General features: G+C 40.2%; 1 protein-coding gene across 3 annotated transcripts; it reads right to left on the reverse strand.

The window, feature by feature from the left end:
* Window positions 1-12,233: 12,233 nt before the first annotated feature.
* On the reverse strand, window positions 12,234-15,670 carry LOC105960158 (tubby-like F-box protein 10). 3 transcript variants are annotated; one of them, XM_012984330.2, is made up of 6 exons: window positions 15,377-15,670; window positions 14,971-15,022; window positions 14,080-14,434; window positions 13,655-13,742; window positions 13,351-13,483; window positions 12,234-13,247 (listed from the first exon to the last, which is right to left on the reverse strand). In XM_012984330.2, the coding sequence occupies exons 3-6, from the start codon at window positions 14,428-14,430 to the stop codon at window positions 12,467-12,469; spliced, it is 1,353 nt and encodes a 450-aa protein (XP_012839784.1). In that variant the 5' UTR covers window positions 14,431-14,434; window positions 14,971-15,022; window positions 15,377-15,670; the 3' UTR covers window positions 12,234-12,466. The 3 variants fall into 3 exon arrangements, with proteins under 3 accessions (XP_012839784.1, XP_088669706.1, XP_088669705.1); XM_088813580.1 differs by having other exon boundaries at window positions 14,971-15,038; XM_088813579.1 differs by lacking the exon at window positions 15,377-15,670 and adding an exon at window positions 15,335-15,345.
* Window positions 15,671-20,178: the final 4,508 nt, after the last annotated feature.

Raw genomic sequence — 20,178 nt, forward strand, 5'->3', positions numbered from 1 at the left:
CGTCGGAGCTTTCCCGCCGGGAACCCCTCCCGGCGTTGCAGGTATTCTCACCGGAGTTCGGATCAAGTTGCTTTGGAGAAGACACAAGCCCCACGGACGAAAACAAGTGGCGCCGTCTGTGGGAAAGTCCTTATAAGTTTGGAGCACAATTTCCAGGAAAAACATCAGATCTGCCCCCGGAAATCCAGATCTGAGCTAAGAACGTAGAGAAAAAATGGAAGAAGAAGGAACGATCACCCGAAACCTACAAAAGGAGCTGGATGCAGCAGTTCACGACACACCTGGCGTCGATCCGCCGTCTGACCTGAGGGAGAAGTCAGGGTGCAGCCTGCTCACGCCCGAGAAAGAAAGACGGATCCCCCTCTTTTCAGGAAGCTCTTCTTTCGAATTTCAGAGCGGTGGAGCTGCTCCGAAGAGACCGGCTACAGCACCGGCTCCATCCCCCGATGAGCGTATGTACACCCGGGATGAAGTAGAAGCCATGATCACTACGGCTATCCGGAACTACACGCAAAATTTACCTCAAGACAACCGGCCCAAGAGAGATCTCAGACGCTCCCAGAATGAAGGGCGAGCTGAGGATGAGTGCGATAGCTATTCGGAGAATCGAGGAGGCAAGAGCCATGGCGTTAGAACGGAAGTCGACAGCTTAAGGCGCGATATAGATGAGCTGAAGGCCCTGCGAAGTGGGCCAACGCGAGGTCTCGCGGGATCTGGCCCTTTCGCCAAGCATCTCCATGACGACCCCATACCGGCTAATTACCGACCAATCCTGTTCGAGTATAACGGCACGTCAGATCCTGCCGAGCACTTAAGTCGGTTCAACAACACAGCTTCGCTCCACCAGCTCACGGAGGGGGTGAAGTGTCGCGCCTTCGTCACCACTTTAGCTGGGCCAGCCCAGGCCTGGTTCGGTTTGCTGTTGCCAGGGAGTATACATTCTTTTGGACAGTTTGCTAAGGCCTTCATGAATCAATTCGCTAGTTCAAAGAAGTGCAAAAAGACCTCGCTGTCATTGTTCAGCATTCGCCAGAAGGAGAAGGAAAGCCTCAGGAGTTACATCAAACGGTTTACCTCAGCCACCCTAGAAGTCCCGACTACCAGTGACGAGGTGCTCATGGCAGCTCTCTCACAAGGGTTGAGAGATGACGAGTTTTTCCGAGCTCTAGCGCTGGAGCCATCACCTGATTTCGATAATCTGTTAGAAAGGGCATCTAGGTTCATTAACTTAGAAGAGGCCCGCCAGCAGAAAGTGGAAGAATCTCACCAAACCGCAAACGTGCGGGTCAGCGAAGTAAAGAGAGGCAAGGAGTCCATGTTACCGCGTAGGGATGCCAATATTCCCAGTCGGAGTATCGTCCCGGATGCTAAGGGATCTCGGTTCCAATCATACCAGCCCCTTACAGCTCCTCTATCCTAGGTACTGTACTCAATCGAGAAGAGAGCTGATCTTCGGTGGCCTCGAACTGCTCGAGGAGCCCCCCGACGAGATCCCACACTGGGAACCTTTTGTCGTTTCCATAATGAGTATGGACATACGACCGACGATTGTGCACATTTAAAAGACGAAGTGGAACGTCTCATCAGAGACAATAAGATCGGAGAATTTGTGAAGATAGACCCACCTCGTGGGCAAAAGCGTGAGGCTCGGTTTGGGAATCCAGCGCGCGTACCGCCTCCACCACCGATGCCCAAAAGGGGATACATTCAAATGATTTCAGGGGGCCCTACGGGAGGAGATACTCACCGGGCTAGGAGACGCCACCTCGGTAGCCTTAAGAACCAACGCGAAGTCTGCCAGATCTCTACACCGAAGGGTCGTCAATACCCCACCATATCATTTGGTCCTGAAGATGAAGGAGATCTGGATGATTTCCATTGCGACCCTCTCCTCATCACAATTAACGTTGGTGGGTATGATGTTGCTCGCGCCTTCGTCGATCCAAGAAGTTCAGTCGATGTTATATCCTATGAGTGCTTCCTGCAAATGGAACTGGACCTCCCAGTCTTCCTCGTCACCACTCCGATATTCGGGTTCACAGGGGGATCCCTGACACCGATTGGTCAAGTTAAAATCCCTGTCACTATAGGGACGCCACCTCGAACCCGCACGCAAGCTGTTAATTTTGTCATCGTGGAAGGATCGCCGACTTCGTATAACATTGTAATAGGACGACCAATGCTGCATACCTTTCGGGCGGTCCCCTCAACTATTCATCAGAAGCTCAAGTTCCCAGTCGACGGAATGGTAGGGGAGGTCAGAGGAGATCAAGCCCAGTCGAGGTCATGTTATGTTGAGATGGTTAAATTAGCGGAGAAAGGGCGACGTGATGCTCTCACCAAAGAAGATTTGGGGGACGAGAAACGCCCCCGAGTTGACCCCGAAGATAAGATTAATCATGTACAACCTATGGACGAATTGATGATGATTGATCTCGTCCCCGGTATGATGAAACAAACCCGGATAAGTAAGGATTTAGAACCACCTCTCCGAGACGAGCTGATAGCGTTACTGCGATCTAATGAAGACATCTTCGCATGGAAATCAAGTGACCTAACCGGTATCTCACCTCGTACTGTGGTGCACAGGCTCAATTTGCGACCTGAGTGTAGACCCGTCAAACAAAAACGACGGCACTTCGGTACCGAAAAGGACGAAATTATACACAAGGAGGTTCAGCGACTTCTGGACATCGGACATATCAGGGAAATCCAATTCCCCACATGGCTGTCCAACGCGGTTTTAGTGCAAAAAGCCAACGGCCAGTGGCGAATGTGCATCGACTTCAGGGACTTAAACAAGGCTTGCCCAAAGGACGATTATCCCTTACCTCGTATAGATCAACTTGTAGATGCCACTGCCGGGTGCGAACTACTTAGTATGATGGATGCTTCGCAAGGATACCACCAGATTCCGCTGGACGAAAAGGACCAGCCGGCAGTAAGTTTTGTCACGGCCACGGGTACTTACTGCTACGTGGTAATGCCTTTCGGTTTGAAAAATGCAGGGGCCACGTATCAGCGATTGATGGATAGAATGTTTCGGGCTCAACTCGGACGCAACATCGAAGTCTACGTTGATGACATGCTAGTTAAAAGCAAAAGGCGTTCTACGCACCTCGCAGATCTAGCTGAGACCTTTGCCACCCTTCGTCTATATGGAATGAAATTGAACCCCGCGAAGTGTGCATTCGCAGTACAAGCTGGAAAATTTCTGGGATATGTCGTTAACCGAGAAGGTATTAAGGTGAACCAGGATAAGGTTGAGGCCGTGCTCCAGATGACACCCCCTCGCTCCATCAAAGAAGTTCAATCCTTAGCAGGGAAGGTAGTAGCCCTAGCTCGGTTTATATCATGGATGGCTGATAAGAGTCTACCTTTCTTTAAAATATTGAGGAAAACAGCTCAATTCGAATGGACTAACGAGTGCCAGCTCGCATTCGATGCATTAAAACGATCCCTCACTTGTCTGCCGATTCTTAGCACTCCTGAAAAGGGCGAAACTCTGTTCGTATACCTATCGGTAGGCGACGAATCAATCAGCTCGGTCTTGTTCAAAGAGGTGAATAACCAGCAAAAGTCGATCTACTATACTAGTAAAATCCTGGCTACGTCGGAAAGCAAATATTCTGAAGTCGAAAAAATAGCGTATGCTCTGGTCCTCACTACGCGACGACTCCGGCCTTACTTCCTGTCGCATACCGTGGTAATCCGTACAAGTCTACCACTTCGGCAAACCCTAGGTCAACCTACTGCGTCAGGACGAATTGTTAAATGGGCCATCGAATTAGGACAATACGAGATTCAGTATCAACCCCGCACCTCGGTTAAAGGGCAGGCCCTGGTAGACTTCATCCGGGAGACTACCAGAATACCTATCGAAAAAGAGTGGAAAATTTATGTGGACGGGTCATCTACAGCAACAGGGGCAGGGGCAGGAATAATAGTCATTGATCCTACGGGAACGGAGGTCGAGTTCGCTGTCAAACTACCCCGGGTTTCTAATAACGAAGCAGAATACGAAGCTTTCATACGAGGAATGGAGATTGCTCAGGAGCTCGGAGCGCGAGTGGTGCGAATATACTCCGATTCACAATTGGTGATACACCAACTAGAAGGAGATTACGAAGTAAAAAACGATAGAATGAAGGGATATGTGAATAAAGCTCGAGCAGTACAAGAAACCTCCGAGGAGCGACAACCAACGAGCTGACTTCCTCGCTAAGATTGGGTCGTCAGTCGTTGACTGTGTTGAACGAAAAATCACCATCCTCATTGCCCCTACCCCGATGCAGGGAGTCATGATGATCGACGAAGAATCTGACTGGAGAACACCTTTGTTCAAATATTTCAGAGGAGAGCGTTTTGGCACGAAGAGGGAACAACACCGTTTGGCATATAAAGCGAGACACTTTTATGTGCGGCACGAGATATTATACAAGAGGAACTTCACCACGGTAGATGCGAGATGCCTAGGAAAACAAGAGGTGAAACATGTCCTGGACGAAGTACACCGAGGAGGTTGCGGAGAGCATGGAGGAGCTCGGGCCCTCATACAGAAATTACATCGGGCCGGATACTATTGGCCCGGTATGAAGAGGGACACTCATCAATATGTGCAACATTGCTTACAATGTCAGAAATTCGCCCCACTCATTCATAAACCAGGAGAAGAAATGACCATCATGAGCGCTCCATGCCCTTTCGCCCAATGGGGAATTGATCTGGTAGGACCTTTTCCTCAAACCACCGGTAGAAAGAAATTCCTTATCGTTGCGGTAGACTATTTCACCAAGTGGGTCGAGGCTGAGGCTCTGTCTAAAATAACAGAGGATGAGGTCATGCACTTCATTTGGAAATATATTTGCTGCCGGTTTGGCCTACCTCGCAGCCTCGTGTCGGATAATGGTACTCAGTTCAATGGCAAAAAGATCCGCGCATGGTGCGAAGAGATGAAGATAACACAGAAATTCGTGGCGGTAGCGCACCCCCAGGCTAATGGTCAAGTAGAATCCACAAATCGGACCATTGTCAACGGTTTGAAGAAGAGACTGGACGAGCTAGGGGGAAGCTGGGTAGACGAGCTGCCCTCAGTCCTTTGGTCTTACCGGACATCAGCCAAAGCAGCTACTGGCGAGACACCATTTCGGTTAACCTATGGAACCGATGCTGTTATCCCGGTCGAAGTGGCAATGGACACACTCCGCATCGCCACATTTGATGAAAAGACAAACGATGATGCCTTGAGGACACAGCTGGATGAGGTTTTTGACCTACGAGAAGCGGCGTATCTACACATGGAACGAAGTAAGAACCTGATCAAAGCTCGATACGATCAAGGGCTATGGCCTCGTTCATTCCAGATCGGTGATCTCGTCCTACGACGAGCTGACGCACTAAAGCACACAGGAAAGTTAGAGGCCAATTGGGAAGGACCATACATGGTCACAAAATGTTTGGCTGGTGGGGGATATGAGCTGGCAGACGTAGAAGGAAAACCATTGCCACGGGCATGGAATGTCATCCATCTGAAACGCTTCTTCGCGTAAAAAAAAAAAAAAAAAAAAAAAAAAAAAAAAAAAGAGAAAGAAAGGAGATAGAGGCAATTAAGTCAGAGAAATCGAGACTCGAGACACACCTTGTACAGGCAAACAACCATTAATAAACATCCATTTTCCGATCTGGGCTAGGCCCCGTGGTTTTTTCTCTCCTCATTTGGAGGGTTTCCACGTTAAAAAATCCTTGTGTTATTTATTTAAGTTTTACTGTGGCGTTAAATCGCGTGTTTCATTGTGGCGTTAACTCGCGTGTTTTACCGTGGCGTTAACTCGCGTGTTTTATTGTGGCGTTAAATCGCGTGTTTCACTGTGGCGTTAAATCGCGTGTCTCATTGTGGCGTTAAATCGCGTGTTTTATTGTGGCGTTAAATCGCGTGTTTCACTGTGGGTTAAATCGCGTGTTTCACTGTGGCGTTAAATCGCGTGTCTCATTGTGGCGTTAACTCGCGTGTTTTATTGTGGCGTGAAATCGCGTGTTTTACTGTGGCGTTAAATCGCGTGTTTCATTGTGGCGTTAACTCGCGTGTTTCACTGTGGCGTTAAATCGCGTGTTTCATCGTGGCGTTAAATCGCGTGTTTCATTGTGGCGTTAACTCGCGTGTTTTACCGTGGCGTTAACTCGCGTGTTTTATTGTGGCGTTAAATCGCGTGTTTTACTGTGGCGTTAAATCGCGTGTTTTACTGTGGCGTTAAATCGCGTGTTTCATTGTGGCGTTAACTCGCGTGTTTCACTGTGGCGTTAAATCGCGTGTTTCATTAAGTAGTTAAATCGCATGTTTTAGTGTGACGTTAATTCGTGTTTTCCGTTGCAGCGCTAAGTCGCGTACTCGTAAGCGAGATGATGGGATCAAGCATTAAGTTGAAATATAAAAACAGTTTTCCGAGATCAAGTTGACTGATAAGCTTAAAGGATAAGCACAAATGAGAATCATCTGGAATATGGAAATATGGACTAAATCCGAGGTCAAGACAAGACGAATATAAAAGCTCAAATTAAACTTGGAGAAAAAAGGAATTTCCGACATGCTGACATAAAAACGGAGGAATTGTCAAGAATTCATAGCAAAAGGAAATAAAGGATATAATGTTTAAGAAATACATATTCAAAATACAAAACAGAAAAAATGGTTAAGTCTTTTTCATGGCCTTCACTTCGGGACTGCCGCATCCGCTTCACTTCGATTCTCAGCATCCGGAGGGGGCGGCGAAACGAGGTTTGGCTGTGCCTCATCGGAACTGACCACCGTTCCAAGGGCCCCAATGTCCCCGACGAAGTCCGTAATGGCTCCTTGACGGGTAAACTCTTCAACAAGGCCCTGGTAAACCGGCCTCCACCATTCCAAGTTGGGGTCCTCATTAACATCCCCCTCAAAACCCGGGATCACGTCATCGGGAAGGTCTTCGGCTAGTTCATTTTCCACCAGCGGGAATTCGATGCCGGCACCACCTAACCTCTTTCGAACAGCTGCAACCGCCGATGAGAAGAAGAAACGAGCCAACCCTGAAGCTTCTCGGGTGAAAGTAGTCGAACGCCATAACCGGTGAAAGAAGCGACGAACGAACTCTTCAATAAAACGGAGACCCTCAGGCGACCCCGGGAACAACCTTTGTCCCTCTTTCACCCCTTCGGCGAAATTAGTAGAAGCCTGCACTCCGGCTGCGTACAGCTCGTTGGAAAGTCCTTTGGCTTTTTCCTCTAGGCTGGTGACGTGAGAACCCAGGGAGTCCTTCTCCGCCTGCAAGATCTTCTCCCTTTCCTGCAGCCTCTTCACCTCGGCAAACAGCCCCTCCTTCGACGACTCCGACATCGCCAAACTCTCCTTCAGGCCTCGAACTTCTTTTCGAAGTTGAGTCACCTCCCTTTTTTGGTTGTCGTACGCCTCACGCGAGACATCATCCCACCCCAAAGGACCCGAAAAAACGATGGCGAATTGCTACATGTATAAGAAATTCAAACAAGGTTAACCCTGAATAAAAGATATGAGATTAAGGAATTGGTTCGCATGTTCGAAATAAGACAAACCTGTGTAATGTTGTGAAGAAGTAGCTCGAGTCGGTCGCCCTTACTCATCTGCCCGAAATGAGCAACATCGGTAGGAAAGGCCAAAGACCGACACGCGGCAATGGCGTTCTCTGCGTTTTGACAGAGATGAAGTCCAAAACCGGCAGGTAAGGACGACCCAGCCGGCCCAAGGGCCAAGTCCGTCCTCCGCTTCTTCGGAGCGGGCTCTTTTTCCACCGCTTCTTCGGTTGAAGGAGGAGGTGGCGAGGAGGCCAGAACTATGGCAGAAGACCGCCGGGAAGGTTCAGAATCCTCAGCACGCGACCCACCTCGGGCGCGAGGAGGCGCGGCATTTTTCTTGGGAGGCCTGGGTCTTAGAGCCCCCTCCTCCGAGGAATGCTTCTCAGATTCGGCGACCAGAGGACGCTGGAATTCGAACGCTTCGAACCCCGGCTCCGGCTCGGAAGGACGGGTAGCCGGTTTGTCACCTCGGAACATCCTCTTCATCCTTAAATCTGCGCACCAGAATGGAAAAAAGGTGGTAAGTAAATGAGGAACAAAACAGATAAATACGTAACTAACGAGATAACAAAAGCAATCATACGAAGTAAGACAATGGTTCGAGGAAAGAATAAGCGTCACAACTAAACCCACCTAAATCTTCCCAAGTTAAGGAATATGTGCCGTTGTCGTGAAAATAGAAGTGACGAAGCATCGGCGGAAAGCTGGTAAGGCTATCCGGGACGCCGTAACTCGGTTGGAAGTGAGATATCATTTTTAACAAACATTCATCAACCGCCAAAGGTTTTCCCCTTTTCTTCTCAGGCAAGGTGGCAAGCTAAGAGCATAAATAGGGAGTATCAACGGGATTTCTTGCGAAAAAATAATGACCTTGCCACCCATCGGTTTTGTTGGGTGGCATCAATATTTTGAAACCCGGACGAGCCGAGATGGAAATATGGAAGGGACTAGAATTTTTCAACACCATGACACTTCGGAAGCGAGCTGGTGTAGGAACCACCCCCGACCAAGCGCATAGCATGCGGAATCCGGTCATAATTATTATGGCATGAGGGTGGAATTGGTTAAGAGACACATTACATAGTTGGGCAATTTCAGAAAACCAGGGCGAGATAGGAAAGGACAGACCGAAATAGAACTGCTCTGAAAACCAAGTACTGAAACCTAGAGGGGGATTTAAAGGGCGGTCATCTCGCGAAGGTAGAATTAACTCGACATCGGTAGGGAGGCTTATGTCGCGAACTAAGTTAGCCAGATCTATTTCGGTTAGGGTACTGGGCCCCCATTGGTCGTCCAAATCTCGTCCCTCGGATAATGAAGGCGAGCCACTCCTTGCGGAAGAAGAAACCTCTTTCTTGCCCTTCTTCTTGGGTCGTTCCAAGAGTTTACCCGAAGGGGAGAAGTAAGGCCCCTCCTCCGACGAAGAAGAGATAGAAAAGGCAGGGTTTCCACCCCCCTCCCCGGAGGGCACTTTTTGGCCAAAAGGGTCAGGAGAATGGGCAGACATTATCAATTCGAAGAGTAAAGGCAGGGGTAATAAGAGATGGGGGAAAGAAGCAGTACCTTGACCGGGGAAAGGAGTAAGCTCGAGGAAGAAAAAACTCTGTCTCAGAGAATAAAATCACCAGAAAGCAAATAGGAGGAACGCGTAGGGAAAAAGGAGAAATTTTTTACAAATTGGGCAAGCTGGGTATTTATAGGGAAAAAGATGAAGGGAAATTAAATCTCAACCACCCATTCGGACGAACGAGATCAAAAGCCGGCCGCATCGAACTCGACGCAAAAAGCACCGATTGAAATCCCCTCATTATGACCTAGGGAACTCGAATCGACCGCATTGATTGATAGGACGGTCAGAGGCGGGAGGCACGTTTCCCCATCAAAAGTAAAAGTTAAAAACGAGCTATTACTTCGCATCTCATACTCCATATTTACCAAACGAGACAACACAGAGTCTTCTCGTCCGATAATTAAGGAGTAGGGGGGAGCAGTTGATACGGGCCATTATGGAAAGGTCAAATGATATTAAGCCCACAATGGAAAGCCCATGGTAACTTAGCCCAGTAAGGCGGAGTTAGGTCGTTAGGTCGTACGACCTCAGAGACGAAATGAGGTACCTTAGCTCGCAGGCCCAGTATCAGCTCGGGGTAAAACGAGCCCATGATAATTAGAGGCCCAAAACGTGTGACTTGAGGGTAAGAGGAAACCCTAAAAAAGGAAACCTTGGAGGCCAAGGTTTCCTCATCTATAAATAGAAGGTCTTTCAAACACACGCAGGAGAGATATACATTAATCATTATTTTTACATTGCATACATATTTTTTCTATTCCGATCACTGACTTGATCGTCGGAGCTTTCCCGCCGGGAACCCCTCCCGGCGTTGCAGGTATTCTCACCGGAGTTCGGATCAAGTTGCTTTGGAGAAGACACAAGCCCCACGGACGAAAACACATATATAGGATAAATCGAGAAAAGTACATGATCCATCCTAATTAACACTTTCACAATAAATTTTTTTATGAATAGAATAATAGTTCATTCTTTTTTTCAAAAGTGGAAGAAACAAAATCGATTATGATAAAGAAAAATTTAGAAAAGTCAAAATTTGGAATGGGATTACACATTGTAATTCTTTTGGATTGGAACTAGTGTTAATACAAAATTCCATTTTTTCATCTACATTATAGTATAAAATACTTAATGAAATTAGCATCATAAGTGTTTTTTTCTTTTTCTTTTTTTGGAATTTTTCAAATTATTTTTGAAATCATATTGGATCGAACAATCAGAATCTCATATGCATCCCAATTTTGGCACAGAAAAATCAAAAATCATAAATATTTATTATTTTTTTAAAACATATATGGATAAAAATTCGTAGGTTGAATATTACAAGGTGAAGAAGTTCATCACGTGTAGTGAAATAAACCGTGCAAAATGTAAATTTTAGTTAGAGGGTAATAAGCTAAAGTCCCCTTGCAGACATAATACAAAGTTATGCATTGAACGACGGGTGGTCAATGGCTGGTCAACAATCGACTGTCGGGCAATGGACAAAATTGGGATAAATTTAATGTTTGAGGATATTTTTGTCATAATATAATTTTAGGTAAAAAGAAATTTCAGTATAAACCTATTCAAATAAATTTAATTGTTGATTGGCGTGAATACCCTTTTAATTATTCAAGTAAAACTAGAGTAAGATTTTGTCGGGGCAAAATAGGAAATTTGTCAGGATGCAATTATATGCAATGATAATAAAATTCTCAAATTAATTGAAAGTACTGTGTTCTGACCAATCAATGGATTGGGATTTGGGAATATAAAAATTAAGTACATAAAATATAGAAAAAACATTTTATCAGTATCCATAATTTAAAAATAACCACCTAATCATTCATTCACAAATTGACGTATGACGATTACAAATAACATCACCAAAAAAAACTTCAAATTTAATAATTAATTTGATAATTATGATTAGAGTACATGAATTTTAAATAAATATTAAAATATTATTTAAAATATTAAATGAGTATTTGATAACTCAATTTTTATGTTCACTATTGAAATTGCTTTAAGAGCAATTTATGGAAATTGTTTTTAAAAATCAAAATTGGATTAAAAAAAACAGAAAATCATATATATATAATTTCACTTCCCATTTGAAGGAAATCGGAAAACAATATTTTGTATTGATCGAAATCGAAAAAATGCAGAAATTATATTCCAAATAATATATATAGAAAAAATAAATAAATAATGGTGAGTTAGGATAGCCAAAAATGGTCCACTAGGCATGAGGTTGGTACTAGTGATGTGCACAACCATAAATAAATAAATAAATAAATAAAGAAAATAATAAATAAATTAATTAAATAAAAATAATAGCAGGAAAAATAATGTGTAAATTGGGCAGCTATTTAATTTGTTCCTAATATATTTCTGGCACTTGTCAATAATAAGTGGCCTACATAATAAATATTGATGGGCAGTCACACCTGCATTCCACATTTTTGCATGTTCCCACTTCTCTTTCAATTATTCATTTCTTTAAATGTGCATTTTTTTTTTAAACATTTAATTGTCATTTACATTAAAATTTAAAAACAATTTCATTTAGAATAGATTTCATATTTTCTTGAGTATCAACCTTAATAACATTTTATTTTATTTTTTCTATTAATTTTTATAGTATAAAATTTTTGTAATATTTGTTTTCTATTATTTTTTATTTTTTTTCCTGCTTTCTTTGTTACTCATTTATTATTATAATTGTTATTGTAATATATTAAATTAATTGGGTTTTTTTCTTCACTTTTGAAATGTATCTTGTGCGTCGAACCGGGGAAAAAAATACTTATTTGTTGTGAATCGAGACAACCTCGCATTTGATTGAGATCGACGAACATGGATTAAATTAGAGGATTCGAAAATTAATTTCAAAGGAATCCATACTAAGCAAATTTCAATTTCATTACAAGAACTCAAACTAGAAAAATTAGTTTATACATCCAAAATTAATAATTTCAGTTCCATCTCAAAAATTTCCCAACAAAAAAGAAAAATCAAAATCTTTGCAATCAAAAATAATTTCCAAAAACTGCCATTTTTTTTCTCCAGCCAATCATATCCATTTGTACATAATAAGAACAAGCAATCACAATCTCCATATGACAATTTCCAAGTGTTCCTTAACCAGTAAGATTCTCTATTACACCACCAATAACATAATAAAAAAAAATTACAACAATAACCTTATCCTCAACTAAACAACAATTAGATAAATTAAAAAAAAAAAAAAAAAAAAAAAAAAAAAAAAAGAATATACATATGACAAGTTACAACTTACAAACCACCATGCCAAAGGGCAATCTCGTCTTTTCACTCGCAAGCCAATTTCGTATCAAAGCTGCTCAAGCAAATCGCAAACGCCTGAAAAGCAGAGAGCGGGTACCGATAATCCATCGTGAACATATCCTTCCCCACCTTCCCAAACTGCAGGATAATCTTGTCCTGGTCCCCCTGCTGTGGGGCCCGCCCAGCCCCACCACCTGCACCAGCGGGCCCGACAGCAGGCGCCTGCTGCGGGGCCCGCCCAGCAGCAGCAGCGGCGGGCCCTGCGGCCGGACCGTTACTCGTCGAAGAAGAAGCAGCAATCAGCTGAAAATTCTTAACCGAAGCAACCGTCACCCGCCCCCTAAAATTGAGGCACCAGCATTGTAGCTGCTCGTGCCACCTAGGCGACTTGTTCTTTAGAACAAGTGGGCCCCCCTTGTCGTCCACGTCAGCACTAACGATGGGGCCCGTAGAAAATCTGGAGCTGTTGAATTCGGTGGAGTGGTCGATACTCCGGAAGGAGTCCTCGAGGGATTTAGGGAGGAGCTCCGGCTGGCCGGGGACAGTGCCGCCGGGGCCCACGGAGGAGGCGGGGATCGAGTGCATTGCGCAGTGCATCCTGCGTGGACCCCGCGTGCCGAGTACGTTGAGCTCGTAGGAGATGTGGGCTATGCTGTAGTTTCCCGAAGGTACTTTAGGGGATACTTTCTTGGAGTAGAACCTACGGCTCGGGGGGCCGCGGCCCCCTTGTGGTGGGTTGTGGGAGCAGGAAGTGTGGGGTGGCTGCGTGTCGTATATTATGAACTTTGTGCCAAGAAAATTTGATCTGCGAAAAAATGGGAGTGAAAATTTTAACTTTGAATTATTCAAGAAACTTTAATATTATTCATACGACGTGAATTTTAACCATTCATAAATATAAGTGCTACCTTAGTTTTCCAATGTAAGTGCTACTCGATCTAGATATGTTGTCTGCATCCATAGAGATAACATACTCCGTACAAGTCGTTCTTCGGGTTCTTTTTGCAGAGAGAAGGAACTTCCCGTTTTCAACTAGCAAAGCTGCAAAATCGAGCATCGTACATAATAAGCACTTCATAAAAAAGCTAAAATCACACGCTACCTTAGTAGAAGCTATCCGTGCAATAAAATAAGATCTCGACAAAGAAGTACTAGAATGTAAGGGAAGATTGGATATCAAATTGTAGATAGAACGAAAAAAAGAATACTTACCGGGACTAAGACACAAAAAAAGATGGTACGTTAAATTAGATTTGTCTCTCTTGATGAAGCATTGTATAGTCCCGTCACGATGCCCCGGCTGAAAATTGTATATAAGAAAAGGGTTCACATAAGCCTTGTCGTAAACGTAATAAATTGCATTTAGTACCCACTGTATTTAATCAAATTGCTAAAATAATCCCCGTATTATTAATATTAGCAAAAAAAAAAACCCTGAAACGCAATTTTTATTAGCACACGTCCCCTTAAATGGTGAGGTTTTAGGAGGCAGTTTGCTAATATTAATAACACGAGGATTTTTTTTTTTTTTTTTAATTAGAGTAAACACAAGGGTGCCAAACGCAATAAACCCTTACAACATTCATGAAATTCGACCTTTCTTGAAATACACAAAAAAAAAGGGGATAAAGTTATACCTGCTTTAAGGAAACGGGAAAAGTGAGTTTTCCGGAGGATTCCGGATTTTTGACGATTTCCATGCACATGCTCCTCCAAGAGCGGCAAACTGCAGCACAAGCAACTACGTGCTTACGCGTGGGCCACGTGTTCTCACTCTCCTCGAGCCTTCTTATTACATCATAAAGTAGCTCCGGTGGAAGATTTGCCCATCGGCTATTCTGAATAATTAAAGGCTCGTCATTTAAATCAAGAAACGAGCCGTGTGATTTCCCCCTATGATGATTACTAGTCAATCTTGCGTCAAAACTCCTCCTTGATAAACTTCCGAAACTATCTCTTATATCTCGAGCTATACTTCGGAACGACATTGAACTATCCATAAAAACAATAAAAAAAAAATCAGACTTTTTATTAAAAAATCGAAGAACTAGAGATATATAATGATAAAGGAGAAAGGGGCATTTATAGAAAGAAGTGAAGGAAAAGAAACAACACATAGAAATTAAAGTCGAGAATCGATGTCTTTTACTTAGATACCAATTTTATAGGTTCTTAAAGTGAACTTAGCTTTAAAGAATAAAACAGCTAACGAAGATCTTCGGGTGCATAAAGATTCGAGCATCCCTTAATTTTTACATATATTCGAACACAGAAAAAAAAAAAAACTATTTCCATCAAATACCGAAATCACGCGTTGATTTATTGATTTACACAACCACACAAAACAGAGGTAAACGCTGCAAAAACCGGATTACGACAATTCCGCTCGTTAATTTCGACAAAAAGCATCTTACCATACGGAGCTCACGTTTATGCAAAATACAAAACAAAAACAAACGTATAAAAAACAATCATCGCATAAAATCGAAATAAGTGCTCGTAATTAGCCCAATCAAGACGAGGCGAACCTGCTAAAACGGCCGGAACGAAGAACAGAACTTCGAAATCTTCCTCGGAGATCTGAAAGAACGAAAAACTAAAATTCATTAATTACCACAAAATCAAGCTCAGATAATTGCAAACACAAGATTTAGGAATTTTCTTTTTTTCCAAATTCAACTCAAACATAAAACCCCCAAACCCCCAAACCCTATTTCTCAATTAAATAAATTAATTAAATTACAGGAAAATGTATAGTCACAGAAGATTAGACCCAGTAAACAAACAGTGAAAACACAGAGAAGAAAGAATTATCAAGTGGGAAATGGAGCATTGACTTTAAATTAAAATTAAATTACAGAGAAAAAAAAATCAACCTTTATCTATCTACAACTTTAGAGAGAGAAAATGAGATCAGAGATCTATCTAATATACCTTTAGAGAGAGAAAATTCCCCAAAGTCCGCGGCGAGTTGATGAGCAAACTAAATTCAAACCCTAGAAATTCAGACTAAACTTTTCCGACAAAGGAGAAGCAGATCAAGGGGGGAAAGATTAAAGTGGGGGGCTGACTCGAGACAATTAATATTTATACAGTGAAGATCACTTTCTCTCTCACACACTCACACACACAGGAAGGAGAAAGAGAGAATTGAAAATGGTCTCTCATCCGGACTTTAAATCTAGTTCGAACAACCGCAGAGAGAGAGAGAGAGAGAGAGAAGAAGATAGAGAGAATGTGGAAGATGAGCTTGAATAAAATATTAATATTATTATGGGTGAAATTGCATTTTGCCCCCGAACAAAATTTAAACTGCTAATGGGCACCTTGAAACTTTAGACTTTGCAAATTTACCCTCAGATTATAGATCTTATGCCATAATACACCCACATTAGTAGTCTTTTCTCCTTTTCTACTTCATAGTATTATTAGTATTATTATTATTATTATTATTAATTTTTATTTTTTTAATTTTTTCTTATTATAAAGAGAGAAACAAAAAAGAGCTTAGCAATAAGTCTCCTATATTTTGGGTAGACGGCAAATGTTATACAAAATTTTCTAAAATTATGATTTTATGTTTAAATTGGAAGTTATACATAAAATTTATTTTATTAGTAGACAATTAATTAATAATTGAGAATTAAAGATTTAGAATAAAGTAAGTAAAATACGTAATGCATGTTATAAATATATGATAATGTTAAATAATGTGCATTTTCTTACAAAAAATAGAAGTTTGGTGCATTTCCGCGATATATATATAATTTCGGGGTGGATTTTGTTTAGATCAAAATTTAAAGGGTGCGAAATGAACATCCATATTAATTTTGGGGGTGCAAACGTAGTTCCCAATTATTATTAAAATAATGATATAGTGGAGAAAAGGAGGAATTGTAAAGGTAAAAAGTCTATTAAATAGTTTATTATTTGTTGTGCAGGTTAGGTTAGTGGGTCGAATTATTAATGTTTTTATAATATTTGGTCACGTATGAACAACCATTGATTGATTTCTTGACTTTTCGAATTTCGCTTTCTTTTTTTATATAGAAAGTTGAAAAAGGTTTATAAGATGTTTAGGCAATGTTTGGATCTTATTTTGATTTCATTTTGAGGATATATGTTTTGGGGAATAATTTGGAATGGAAGTAATGTTTGTTTATATTTTGGAAGGAGACAAATACACTGTAGCAGTCAAATCATGTTTAAAGGTGTTAGAAAAATGTATTTTGAAGAAAAAAATTGAAAGATGAAGTGATGTTTATTTGTTTTTTAGTGAAGACATTTTTTACTGTAGCAGTCAAATCATTTTACTGTAGCAGTCACATCATGTCTGAAGGAGAGATAAACTTTTGAAATTGTTTTTAGAAAATGATTTGAAAAGTGTAATAAATCCCATTTTGTTTTGGGTAAACAATGAAAACAAAACAAAAATGCATCCAAACATAGCCTTAAGAGCTTATAAGATTATCAAATTATGAAAATTCATCTATTGTTTGGATAATTATAGTTACCTGTTATACGAAAAAACTCATCAAGAGAAAAATTTAGAGATGTTAAATCGGTAAAACCGAATCAAAATTTCGGTACGCCAACATTTTATACCTTTTACCGAACTGAATATACGATTTGGTTCGGTAAATAACCGAATTACATAAATTTTATGTAAAATTATTTAAAAGGGGGTGATTGTAATTACCCAAACCATAGGGTTTTTTTTTTTGAATTTAATCATACCCAGGGGTGGCCGTAATTTGCCCTAATTTTTTTAAAGATATGCTGCTGAATAACAAGTATTTAAAAAAAATACATATAACCCCACCTTTTTATTTAAGTTAAATAAGGCGTAACAACTTATTAACTCTTAAAACATGTTATACGAATGTAAGAGTTTATCGACTGTTTAAAATAAGTTTAATCAAACAGACCCTAAGTTTAATTTATTTTTCAGAAATGTGTTAAGTTTCAATTTTTTTCTTTTTCTTTTTTTTTTTCAAAATCCAAATTTACATAACTAAAAGTGAAAAAGTGAATTTACCAATTAACCATCTATATTACCTTTTAAATTGCTTTATACTTTTATTAATGTTTAAAAAAAAAAAAAAAAAAAAAAAAAAACCATAGCATAGAGAAAGCTACTAAATAAAATGAATTAATTCTTATGGGCTTTAGTACTCTTTTCCTTGGGCTGCAGCAGTCAATTTTAAAGGAGTTGACCCTTTTAATAAACCTGCTCCAATCCTAACTACCTCTAATGGCTGCTCGTTGACCTTTGACTAGGTCACAACTATCAATCATTGAATTTGATTTTTGGTTTTCAAAAAAAAAAAAATGGTTTTTTGGGATATTAGCCCTTTTTTTTAAATCAAATTGGTTTTTATAAATTCCCGACCTCGTGAACATTATGTAATAACGAATACGATGTATAATACTCCATCTGTTCCATAATAACCGTCTCTTTTTAAAGTTATTTTTGTTCCATATTATCTGTCACATTACATTTTCAATGCTGCATTAATTGTGTAATTATCAATTTTACCCTTATTAACTATCTCCAATACTCTCTCACATTAATTATTGGCAAGGGCATTTTAGTATAAGAACATATATTTTTCCAAAACTAAGCAACATTTATTGAGATCTTTAATCCTTGTGCACAAGCTAAAAACGACAATTATAAAGGAACGGAGGGAGTATTAGTTTGTTCTATGTTACATATGATTAGTCGGGGACGTATATACAATTGTATACATGTATATATTAATAAATTTTTTACACATATTTATATGTAACTGTGTGTGATTATATATGATAAATCTACAATATCTTATGTATTATTATGTCTATTTTACTATGCACAACATCAACACATAGTTAAAAGGTTAAATTGGATTAAAATATAATTAGAAGATGATAACTTTGTTTCCTACAATTAGTATTACATATTCTTTAAGACTCAAGTTTAGAAACATAAAATTATAACTTTTTTACTGGGGTTTAGCCGAGTGGCATCAGCCATCAGCCATAGTGGTGTTTAGTGAGAGGTCGAGGGTTTGAATTTCTTTAAGTGTTTGCGGTCAATCAATTTGTTTGATATTATATCTACTCTACTAATGCATCTTATATTACAAATGGAATGACAAATATAAAAAAAAAAAAAAAATTGTTAAATCAATTATTATGCCAATTTTATTTGATTGTATCAATAGTGTGACTAATGTCATAAACTTCAACACTCTGAGGAAAACGAGAAAGAAAGAAATGCATGTGAATTGAATGAGTGGTGTGTTTGGATTAGAATTTAGACGGTTGTGATTAATTTTGTCTTTTTGACTTTTTGACTTTTTTTTTTCCCATAAAGAAACAAACTCAAAAGCAAGGCGTGGAGATGTGATGAATTCGCTTTATCCAAACATGCCTTTACTTTCTAAATCATGACACACTAGTTTGACAATACTTACACCTACTTGTTGTGTTGTGTGTGTGTTTTTTTATGTGAAAGTTATTTGATGCAACACATGTTGGATTTTTTTTCATCTTTTTCTTTATTATATAACTTTTTACTTTTATATGTATTCATTTTTTTAAACTAAATTGCACCTACCTTTTCTTAAACCATGCTTGCTTGTCTCTCGGAGAATCTGAATTTTTGCTTGATTTAGAGTCCACGAGTATGAACAAGATTGAGATTGTAAAAGAGAGAGAGTTCAAGAGAAAATATAAGCTGCATTATTAATTGTGTGAGTAACCCTAGTATTGTTTTTGTTCATTTGTTTATTATATATGGAATTATGTGGTTGTTTAATAATCTAGTACATTTCTATACGTCCTTAACTTACATCGATCGATCAATCATTAATTTATATAGTTTCCTTATTTGCTTATGAAAAATATACTCGAATCTTCTCGACATAATGCCCGCTTTTCAGCTCATGACCTACCTTAGTTATTTTTTTGTGAACCGACATCTTGTGAGGTGAAGTGTACCAATGATCTTCCAGTTGTTCGAGCTCTTTGGTCTCCCTATCTATGCACTCTCTTTCTTACGAATACTTTGACTTATCTCGGTTCTCCTTGTTCATTAGGATTTGGCCAATAGGGTATAATGGGCCATCTCAATTCTAGATTTATCTTATATTTTTCGCTGGACTTCAGCCCACTAGTCTTGAGTATGGGGAGCTCGGCCCAAAAATGTCGAACTGACCCCCATCACGTAGTATACTTCAACCACATTTTATCATATGTGGTCCTTTAATTTAGTCTATTATACAAGGCTTGTTCGTGAACCCCATCTTTCTGTGGTTTCGGTTTCTCCAACCACCTTATCGAAAGTACAATTTGATGATTGTGAGCTAAATAAGCATTAAGTGATTATTTTTCAAAGTTTTAGTGCAAATACACTGAAAAATCATCTTAAATAGAAAATAGTATACCCGCTTTCTTTTTCAAATTGCAGCTTAAAACAACTTATTTCAAGAGAAAAAAAAAAAACAATATCGATTTCACAAACACCAAAAACCAGATTATAAGTACAGAAAAATTTATAATCTATTTCTAAAAACTCTAAAACTCTTGCAAATACCAATTCTTTGAAATGCATGAATTATTAATTTATAGTTTCATTAATAGATAATTTGAATTGGGGTTGTAGCAAAAACAAAGTACATTGTGCTCAAATTAGTTTATGCGATAATCCCCATATATTGGGCTTGGAGTAATTTAAATATTCAGGAATC

The sequence above is a fragment of the Erythranthe guttata genome, chromosome 14 (assembly GCF_056151865.1).
Source record: "Erythranthe guttata isolate IM_541 chromosome 14, IM_541, whole genome shotgun sequence".
NCBI classification, from domain to species: domain Eukaryota; kingdom Viridiplantae; phylum Streptophyta; class Magnoliopsida; order Lamiales; family Phrymaceae; genus Erythranthe; species Erythranthe guttata.

What these genes read in the sequence shown, in the direction of transcription:
- LOC105960158 (XM_012984330.2), bottom strand. Translation starts at nt 14,430, where the DNA reads ATGTCGTTCCGAAGTATAGCTCGAGATATAAGAGATAGTTTCGGAAGT. An exon ending in TTCCCGTTTCCTTAAAGCAG is followed by an intron (nt 13,743 to 14,079) that starts GTATAACTTTAT and finishes TACAATTTTCAG; the next exon opens with CCGGGGCATCGTGACGGGAC. An exon ending in TTTTTTGTGTCTTAGTCCCG is followed by an intron (nt 13,484 to 13,654) that starts GTAAGTATTCTT and finishes TCGATTTTGCAG; the next exon opens with CTTTGCTAGTTGAAAACGGG.